At 42.0% G+C, this 10,604-nt stretch overlaps 1 protein-coding gene across 1 annotated transcript; it reads right to left on the bottom strand.

Annotated features, from left to right (window-relative positions):
- Positions 1-1,266: 1,266 nt before the first annotated feature.
- Positions 1,267-1,872, bottom strand: RNASE9 (ribonuclease A family member 9 (inactive)). The gene has a single exon (XM_025883721.1). The coding sequence runs from the start codon at positions 1,870-1,872 to the stop codon at positions 1,267-1,269; it is 606 nt and encodes a 201-aa protein (XP_025739506.1).
- Between the last annotated feature and the right edge of the window lie 8,732 nt (positions 1,873-10,604).

Below are 10,604 nucleotides of genomic sequence, written 5' to 3'. Positions count from 1 at the left end.
CTGATTGATAAAGTAAGCTCTTAGCTCTGAGTCTGACCACAAGAATAAGGATTGGGGAAGAAATGAGCAGATTGGATTTCAGGGCAATGTGCAAAAGTAACAGACACTCTCCCTACCATCTCCCTTCACTACTTCTTATCCCATTTTCCGTAAGTTATTGAGATTCATAATTAAAGGACATTAAAGAATTTCACAAAGGGAGAGAAATTATTACCTGTACTGGACAGACAGATTTCTTTTTTTTTTTTTAATATTTTATTTATTTGACAGAGAGAGACACAGCGAGAGAGGGAACACAAGCAGGGGGAGTGGGAGAGGGAGAAGCAGGCTTCCTGCGGAGCAGGGAGCCCAATGCGGTGCTTGATCCCAGCACCCTGGGATCATGACCTGAGCTGAAGGCAGACGCTTAACGACTGAGCCACCCAGGAGCCCCCAGACAGATTTCCTTTATCATACAGATTCTCCAGCCTTTTTTGGAAGTGGCGTATTCTCAGATGAAGCCACATCTACTGGCAAGTGAGGAAAAGGAATTGTAAATTAAGGTGACTGTGCCAGAAAGTGAGGAATTGTTTGGAGTTTTGCGAACAGTGATGTCTAATCTAAAGGAAAGATGTGGGAATCTACAAGCACAGCACTGGACAATTGAAAACTACTTTGGGGAGCTTGCTATCCTCAATATTTAGGTATTTATCCCGAGATGTCTCCTATTAGAATCTACACCTTCATGTTCTCAATGAGTATTTCGTTGTATGGAAAGAACAGAACAAGTGAAATGTCTACAAACACAGTACTGGAAAGCTGAATTGCACAATTTCTTGAGGAGCTTTGAGTTCTTTCTCCTTCAAATTATGTTACAGAAAAAGGTAATTCCAAACCCAGACACCCCGCATAGCCATACCGGATATACTTCACTAGGTCAACACACTTCATTAGTTCTACTGAACTAGAGATTCACATGAATACAACTCAGGAGCACACTCTAGATTACCATTTCCTGTTCCTCTTGGGAGCTGGCTCTTCCTTCACTGCAGGCATTCATCCTCATAACACACTCAAAATATGCTAAATTTCTTGACCTGTTTGAAACCACATCTCAGAGGGCCATCGATGAACTTAGCCCACGTTGCCTTTGCACAGTGTGAGAAGGGAAGAAGGTGGATGATTAAAATGAATGGGATCAAAATGGCCATTCTCAATTTTAACTTGCAAGGATCAGTATGGGCAGATGACATTCTCCTACTCCTGATTTTTTAGAGAATTACTCTCTTAGAATGGCCACTGTGCTTCATTGTGGAAGAGGCTATTACCCTTGACATCAGTATGTAAAACCATAATATCATTTACGTAAGCAGGAATAATTTCTTGAATATCATCTTGCCATCGACAAGTGATAAGGACATGGCCCTTCCTATAAGAAGATTCATATTCACAGTCTGACATTCTAGCTCCTCTCGTTAAATTACAATACACCCCTTCTACTAGTTGCCTGCTCCTGTGACATTTCTTAACTCCATTCTTACAAGGCACAAATAAGTTTTTACAGATCTTTTGCAAGTCCTCATATGCTATTTGGAGGAAGAAATGTTCTCTGACACAACGGAACTTGTCGTGAACATTTTTCATCTTCATTTCATCAGTACAGTAGTCTGGATCAGTTAGTGGTCTCTCAGGATCGATAATTGTACGTCTTTGGAAAGCCTCCTTGGTCAGAGGTTTGGCAGGTCCTGAGCTGTGCAGTTCCTCCAAGTAATCTTCAAACTGTTCTATCTCTTCCTCTGACTTATCGAGACTGACACGCAAAATCTTAAATTGTAGTGGCTGCAGCAGCAGAAGCAGCAGAGCCAGGGGCCGCGAGGTGATCAGAGTCGGCATGTTCTCCGGGAGGTGGGGGGCGACTAGGAGAGAGAAGGAGATGGGGGCCCTGTGCCACTGTGCCCGTTTCTGCCCCCCAGCAGCACACATTCATTTCTGCCACTTATTGCTGTTCTGAGCTCTAAGGCTTTGGGCAATTTTCCAATTGACAACTTGGTGTATATTTCAATATTCTGAAACATGGACTGAAAAGTAGCCTTCCCATGCCCCTAGTCAGTCTAGAAGACTGTGGACGTGGGAGGAGAAGGGGAAGGAAGGAGGGAGAGAGCAGGAAACAAGGAAGGATGAGGAAGAGAGCAAAGGACAGATGGAGGGCAGGACAGCAGTGCGGGGAGAGAGGTGGGGAGGAGGTTCCCGGGCTGCCGCCCTCTGGAACAGAGTCCCCTTCTTAGGAGTTGTGAACTTGCACTGCAAAGAGCCGTAAGTCATCCTCCCTCCCCTCCCCCTGCTGTCCGGAGGAAGATTCTTCATCTTAGGACTTGTCCTCTGGCTCATCTCTGATGGTAGCTGCCCTGGGAGAAGGGATCAAGCCAAGAACCTCGGGTCAGAGGATCACCGTCTGCTGCTTCTTTGTGTGTCTGCTTTCACCACGACCTCGTTGCCAGGAGCTGCTCGGTCCACTGTGCAGCCTCCTCTGACCACTCAGGTGCATCACTTACCTTGTTGTGTGTGTGTGTTGGGGGGTGGGTTCATCCTATTTTGTTCTCTCCAGTAGGCTTCCTGGTTTTGCTGTGACCAGGTTTCACAAAAAAAAAAAAAAAAAAGATTCTCTCTCTCCCTCTCCCCACCCCTCGTCCCACTCTCACACTGTCTCTCTCTCAAAAAGAATGGTCCTACTTTAAAAAGAAATGAAAATATTGAATTTGGTACATACTGACGAAGCATGTTATTACTAAGCTTCACGGTCATGATGTTAAATAATTTATTTTTTAAAAATGTTTTTAAAGATTTTATTTATTTGACAGAGAGAGACAGCGAGAAAGGGAACACAAGCAGGGGGAGTGGGAGAGGGAGAAGCAGGCTTCCCGCTGAGCAGGGAGCCCGATGCGGGGCTCGATCCCAGGACCCTGGGATCATGACCTGAGCTGAAGGCAGACGCTTAACGACTGAGCCACCCAGGCACCCCTCATTTTCCATTTTTATTCCAAATCTGGCTGTTAATCATGAACTCTCCAAGGAGGCTTTCCTCCCAGAGAAAGGCATGTACCTTAGGGACGCTGGAGAGGTTGCCAGGCCTACCTCTGCCTGTGGCCTCTTTACCTCGTTCAGTCTTTGTCTTGTCTGTGCTTCAGAGAATGGATGTTTCCAGGTCTGGGCTGGAGAGATCCTAATATGGGGGGTACTGGCTTCCCCTAAGAGCACAGGGGCTTGGAGTGGAAAGGGAGAAAAACAGGTCTGAGCCGCTGAAATACATACATTCTTGGGGTCACCCCAAAATAAAATAAAAATAATAAATAATAATGGCTGACGTAATGAGCAATGATGTGCCAAGCCCTATGCTAAGCACTACATATATATATATATATATATATATATATATATATATATATGAGCATCTTCATCATCCAAACAACCTTTGATAAACATGTTGTCTTTTAGTATTGTTTTTGTTTGCATTGTAATTAGCATCTCTTTGTGAAAGGAGGTTGCTTAAAATTTTACGTTGGCTCCGGCAGAACCCTGGTTCAAGCCCAGGTCAGAAGTCTTTCTGAATGTCCACATCTCTGTTCTTCACTGCTATTCTATGGCCCTCATCAGTCTAGTTTCCCTTCCTGAGGCTACTGGGTACTTCCTTCTCCACGCTGTCTTTGTAACTATCAGTAGAGACTAACAGAAACAGAGACATCACAAAAATGGCCAGAACTACAGCTGTCTTTGAACCACTAGGGTGCTGTGAAAAATTGGCCGCCATGCCATGAAGCCTATCTGTGCTGTTGCAGGAGCAGGGTCCTGGGTTGTCTTACTCCTCTGTGCCCTTGGCAGCCTGAGGGATTCTCTAATACTCATAACCCGCAGACCTGGACTGACATGCAGATGCAGACGGAGAGCCTCTGATTCCAGGTTGGACGCAACCCGTGTGTATGTGAGTAGAAAAAAAATCAGACAATGGAGGGGTTAAAGAAAGGCAGATGTTGGGGCCACACATGAGCAAGTGGAAAGAACAGGAAGAGTGAAGGCAGGAGAGCAGAGAGTCGGACTGGGAGGAAAAACTGGCCTACGGCGGTGTTGTGAGAGTAGGCAGTCTTGGTGTGACCAGATTCAGAAGCCCTTCCTCCCGTCCCTGCTTGCACACTCCCATCAGACTCCCCCAGGGAGTCTCTTCAGGAGAGTGAGCCCGTTGTGACAGTCCAGGGAGCCCAGCACACAGTGCCATAAAGGAGAGCCTGGAGCCTCTGCGACGTCATGGGCTGGAGCGAACAGGACAGCAGGTGCACGGACAGCAGAGCTCAGGCTCCTGCTGAGGACACGCATCACGCCCTGCCCGGGACACCTCCTTGGTTCTTGTATCTTAAACTTCTTAATCCTTTATTTAGGAATTCAACTTGTAGTTTCATGCTTGTCAAAATCCTTTCTCAGCTCAAAGTATATGCATTTTCGCTTCTATTCTATTTTGTGACTTTTATGGATTTTTTAAAAACTTAAGTCTTTTACCCATCTGGAATTTATTTTGAAGTATAGTGAGAGGTGGCTTTTGTTTTCACATGATTTGTTCATAATCCCAGTACCAGTTATTTGGGGAATGAAATGTATTCTCTCACCTCTTATTTATGTATGTATGTATGTCTGTATTTATTTATTTTTTTCTTTTTAAAGATTTTATTTATTTATTTGAGAGAGAGAGAATGAGAGAGAAGAGGGTCAGTGGGAGAAGCAGACTCCCTGCCGAGCAGGGAGCCCGATGTGGGACTTGATCCCAGGACTCCAGGGTCATGACCTGAGCCGAAGGCAGTTGCTTAACCAACTGAGCCACCCAGGCGCCCTGTATGTATGTATTTAAACAATTTTTTTAAAGAGTCGACGCTTAGCCTACTGCACCACCCAGGTGCCCCTCTCACCTCTAATTTAAAAGTTACCTTATATATTAAATAATTCTGTTTCTGAACTACCTATTGTGTTTTGATGATAGTTTTATCTATTCCTGGGCCAGTAATATGCTTTTACTTATTTTCTTTTTATAAAATATTTTAATATCTAATAAAACAACCCCCATGCATTCATCTGCTTGTTCAAAAGTTAGCAGAGAGAACAGAAAGTAGATGAGTGATTGCTTGGGGCAGAGGGTACGAATGGAGATGAGCAGTAAATGGGCAAGACAGAAAGAAACAGAAACAGAAAACACAGAACAGGGACATCTGGGTGGCTCAGGCGTTAAGCGTCTGCCTTCGGCTCAGGGCATGATCCCAGGGTCCTGGGATCGAGCCCCGCGTCGGGCTCCCTGCTCCGCGGGAGGCCTGCTTCTCCCTCTCCCACTCCCCCTGCTTGTGTTCCCTCTCTCGCTGTGTCTCTCTCTGTCAAATAAATAAATAAAATCTTTAAAAAAAAAAAAAGAAGAAAACACAGAACAGATGGCATCGAAACGTGCTCATAGGATGTTTCTTAAGTTTTTGCCTGGAAGCCTCACAGCAGAACCACCTGGCCTCCCTATGGGTTACAGATTCCTTGGTTTTTCCTCAGACCTCATTAATCAAAATCTCTGTGAATGGGCCCATATATTTGCACTGTTAACAAACACACAAGGTGAGTCTTAGCCCAGGAAAGTTTGAGAAGCACTTCTTTAGTATACATAAAAATGTAATTTATGATATAAAAAACATCCCCAAATAGTGGGGAAAGTGTTAGGCCTTTTCAGTAAATGTTTTTGGGGAAAAAATGAGATGCATTGCTTTCACCTTTTGGCTATTGTGAATAATGCTGCTTTGAACATGGGTGTACTCTGACTGAGTCCTGCTTTTCCTCAGTGCTTTGAAACTTGCTTGGGAGGGTTAGGGCAGCTTAGATTTATAGGCAGGGAAGAGCCTGTGAGAACTTGTGGGTCCTGAGCTGCTTCTGTGATGCAGGTCCTGAGTCCCTGATCAGGACTCTGTATTTAACCACCATTTTTACCAAAGTAAAAGATTAAGATGAGTCATAGGCCCCTTAGGTAGACAAATACATATTTCAGAGAGATTATTAAGTGGTCTTTTAAAAGCAGATCACTTTTAAGGGCGCCTGGGTGGCTCATTGGTTAAGCAACTGCCTTCGGCTGAGGTCATGATCCTGGAGTCCCGGGATTGAGTCCCACATCGGGCTCCCTCCCTCTGACCCTCTTCCCTCTCGTGCCCTCTATCTCTCATTCTCTCTCTCTCAAATAAATAAATAAAATCTTTAAAATAAATAAATAAAAGTAGATCATTTTTAAAATGCAAGACTTTTAACAGATCTTACGATAAGGCATCAGTGGATTCTGATCATATAATAGTTATATAGCCTCAGTCACAAAAGGAAAAAACTAAAACTGTATCTTTCAAATTGCCAAAAATTATGGGCAATCATGCATTTGTGATTAGAATGAAAAAGTTGGCAAATATAACACAAAGCTTTAAAAAGCTGATAATTTCCCCCTAGTTTTAATAGGTAGAATTCTATTAATTTATATGGAAACATGGACAGCAAGCTTTATTTAATAGAGACAAAAATTTGAAATTTGAAAACATAAATATCCAAAAATTATAGGAAAAGTTAAATTGAGTCTGATATGTTCATAAATATGATAAAAACAATAATAAACATTGTGATAAGAGCTAATATTTGAGATAGTATTCTATAGTCATGGAATTATATATTCTTAGGATGGATTGTTTTCCAGAATTTACATGTATATTAATCAATGAAATTTTAAAGATATGAAATATTTTTAATATTATACTAGTAGGACTGTCTGGTTACAAGTTACAGAAGTACCAAACAAATTAACTTAAACATAAGAGGAACTGTATTAACTCACAGAAAACAAATCCAAGAGGCACAGTGGGATGAAGAAATGAAGTCCTTCACTACAGTATTGTTTTCTCTCTTGCTCCACTGTTTTCTATGCTAACTCCATTCTCATGCAGGGTCTCGCGATGTAATGGCAGAGAAAATCATTGTCACCTTTATAGCCTACATTAAGGGTCACAGTAGGAAGTGTCCTGCTCTCCCACTTCCATTCAATCTAGAAAATACTTTACTGATTGGCTTTGGTCCTGTCATATGCATAAATCCAGGAATGTGGGGTCCTCCGATTGGCCAACCTGAAACTCATGTCCTCCTTTGAGAAGGAAAAGCAAAATCACAGAATTAAAACTCCAGCAGAGGAGCGCCTGGGTGGCTCAGTCAAGTAACTGTCTGTCTCTGGCTCGGGTCATGATCTTGGGGTCCTGGGTTGGAGTCCCACATCAGCCTCCCTGCTCAATGGGGGAGTCTGCTTCTCCCTCTCCCTGCCACTTCCCCTGCTTGTGCTCTCTCTCTGACAAATAAATAAATAAAATCTTAAAAAAAACCCAAAACTCTACCAGAGGGACACCAGGGTGGCTCAGTCAGTTAAGCGTCTGGGATTGAGCCCCTCGTCAGGCTCCCTGCTCAGTGGGGAGTCTGCTTCTTCCTCTCTCTCTGGCTCTCCCCCACTCATGCTCTCTGTCACTCTCTCTCAAGTAAATAAATAAAATCTTAAAAAAAAAAAAAGAAAAACTCCAGCAGAATTCCAATTGCTGACAGAAGGGTTATTCCCTGCAACACAAGAAAGGAATGGAAACCAAATACAAGAGTAGCAAATGTCCATTACAAATGGCTGGGAGAAAAATAAAACATTAAATTATATCTACAACATGGTCCAAATTAATGGAAATATAGATTACATGGTGGGGGGCGAAGGAACTAAAAACCTCAGTAAACTATTATTTCTGAATGGTTGATTTCTTATTGTTATCTTTAAAGCTGTCTATTTTTCGAATTTAAAATAAGTAATCCTAAAGAAATGTCACTTAAGAAATAGATTTTTTTAAGAGCTGGCTTGGGCACATTCTTAAATGTTAAGTGCCAATTTCTCAGATTGCTACATTTTGATATCAGTGAACTTCCACTTTTTTCAGCATCAGGAAAGTCAGTTCCTTAGTTTGAGTGGTTAAGCAAAGATAAAAACTCAGTCCTTAGAATTAGACTTACCTTTATGAGTAAATCCCAGAGCATCTCCTCGTTGAATTCAGTAAGAAAAATCTAGCCAGCTTCACATTTATACTTTCCATAAACATTTCGAGGCAATATTTATGCTTCTGACCTTTACTTCGACAACCAAACTGAGAATGTCAGGTTGAGAAAATCTAGAGAAAAATGTGATTTTTGTGGGTCATAAAAAGATCAATGACTTTCTTTTCTAAATCCAACATATCTGCACCAAAACCCCAGCTCTTTTTTTTAATTTTTTATTGTTATGTTAATCACCACATATTACATCATTAGTTCTTGATGCAGTGTTCCATGATTCATTGTTTGTTCATAACACCCAGTGCTCCATGCAGAATGTGCCCTCTTTAATACCCATCACCAGGCTAACCCATCCCCCTACCCTCCTCCCCTCTAGAACCCTCAGTTTGTTTTTCAGAGTCCATCATCTCTCATGGTTCGTCTCCCCCTCTGACTTACTCCCCTTCATTCTTCCTCTCCTGCTATCTTCTTCTTTTTCTTTTTTCTTAAAATATGTTGCATTATTTGTTTCAGAAGTACAGATCTGTGATTCAACAGTCTTGCACAATTCACAGCGCTCACTGTAGCACATACCCTCCCCAATGTCTATCACCCAGCCACCCCATCCCTCCCACCCCCAACCACTCCAGTAACACTCAGTTTGTTTCCTGAGATTAAGAATTCCTCATATCAGTGAGGTCATATGATACATGTCTTTCTCTGATTGACTTATTTCACTAAGCATAACACCCTCCAGTTCCAACCACGTCATTGCAAATGGCAAGATCTCATTCCTTTTGATGGCTGCATAATATTCCATTGTGTATATATACCACATCTTCTTTATCCATTCATCTGTCGATGGACATCTTGGCTCTTTCCATAGTTTGGCTATTGTGGACATTGCTGCTATAAACATTGGGGTGCACGTACCCCTTCGAAAACCCCAGCTCTTAAGGGTGGCAGTAAAACTTACCTTTCTTAGTATTTTAAGTGTCTTCTACCTTTCTTACTTAATTAGGAAAGTCAAAGTATCAGAATTTGTCCTGGTAAAACAGAAAGTTCAGTTTTGGTATGGGGGGTTGAGTGGAAACATCACAGTTTTTCTTGCTGTTACAAATTGTCTTAATATGGAACATAGTGTTGTTGTTGCCTCACCTTCTAGATCACATTTTGAACTTAACACAAAAGCCAATAACATCCCTTGGAGCCATCAAGACCCCAAAGTATGACAATTTCTTGTGCTATGAAGAATTTCTCTTTCATCAGAGTACTGTTTATCATGTGTGTGGGAGAAAACCACCTGAGGCTGAGGAAATAACTATCTAAAAGGATTAGAAGATGGGTGCCTGGGTGGCTCAGTTGGTTAAGCGACTGCCCTTGGCTCAGGGTATGATCCTGGAGTCCCGGGATCGAGTCCCGCATCGGGATCCCTGCTCAGTGGGGAGTCTACTTCTGCCTCTGACCCTCCCCCCTCTCATGCACTTTTCTTTCTCTCTCTCTCAAATAAATAAATACATAAATAATAAAAATCTTAAAACTATCAGAAGAAATAGTGGCTAACCCCACTAGCCAGGCTGGATAAAGTAAAAATTCACGGGGCATTAGATAGAATACTCAGGAAGGTCTTGCCTCAGTAGTAGGGAATAATTAGCCTTAGACTGTGACTGCTCTGCACCCACCTAACAAATCAAATGGATCAGTGTGGTTCCAAATAGCTTATGTGTATCCCAGAAAAAAGTTCAAGATTTACAGGAATACAAAAATATTCTTACAAGGTAAACCAACAAGGTAAAATTCACAACATCTGGCATCCAATCAAAAATTACTAAGCATGAGGGGCACCTGGGTGGCTCAGTTGGTTAAGTGTCTGACTTTGGCTCTGGTCATGATCTCAGGGTCCTCCTGGGTTTGAGCCCTATATAGGGGCTCCCCACTCAGCAGGGAGTCTGCTTGTCTCTCTCACTCTGCCTCTCCCCCTGCTTGTGTCCTCTCTCTCAAATAAATAAATCAAAGCTTTAAAAAAATTACTAAGCATGAAAGGAAGCAGGCAAATACAAACCATAATGAGAACAAAAATCATTTAATTGAATTTGATCCCAAACAGGCACAGAATAAAGACATTAAGACTATCATTATAACTGTACTTCTTATGTGCAAAAAATTAAGTAGATTCACGGATGATAGGGAAAAAAAACAAACAAACAAATCAAGCTTTAAAGATACAAACTAAAATGTGTGAGATGAAAAATACTCCAGATGGGATTAATGGCAGATTAGATATTGCAGAAGAAAGTTTAGTGAATTTGAAGATTCCAGAAATGATCCAAGTGAAACACAGAACAAGAAAACAAAACAAAGAGTGAAAAGAGCATCAGCAAGCTGTAGACTGAATTCAAGTGACCTCAGATGGATAATTTGAGTCCCTGAAAAAGAGAAGCAGGGGGAAAGAAAAAAAATTAGAAGAAGTAGTGGCCAAACACTTTCAAAAGTTGATGGAAAGTATAAATTCACAAATCCAAAAAAGCTCAACA

The sequence above is a fragment of the Callorhinus ursinus genome, unplaced genomic scaffold, assembly GCF_003265705.2.
Source record: "Callorhinus ursinus isolate GAN/ISIS: 27379988/994484 unplaced genomic scaffold, GSC_fseal_2.0 scaffold116, whole genome shotgun sequence".
Taxonomy (NCBI): Eukaryota; Metazoa; Chordata; class Mammalia; order Carnivora; family Otariidae; genus Callorhinus; species Callorhinus ursinus.
Note: the sequence above shows the minus strand (reverse complement) of the source record. Positions and strands in the feature narration are given on the sequence as shown.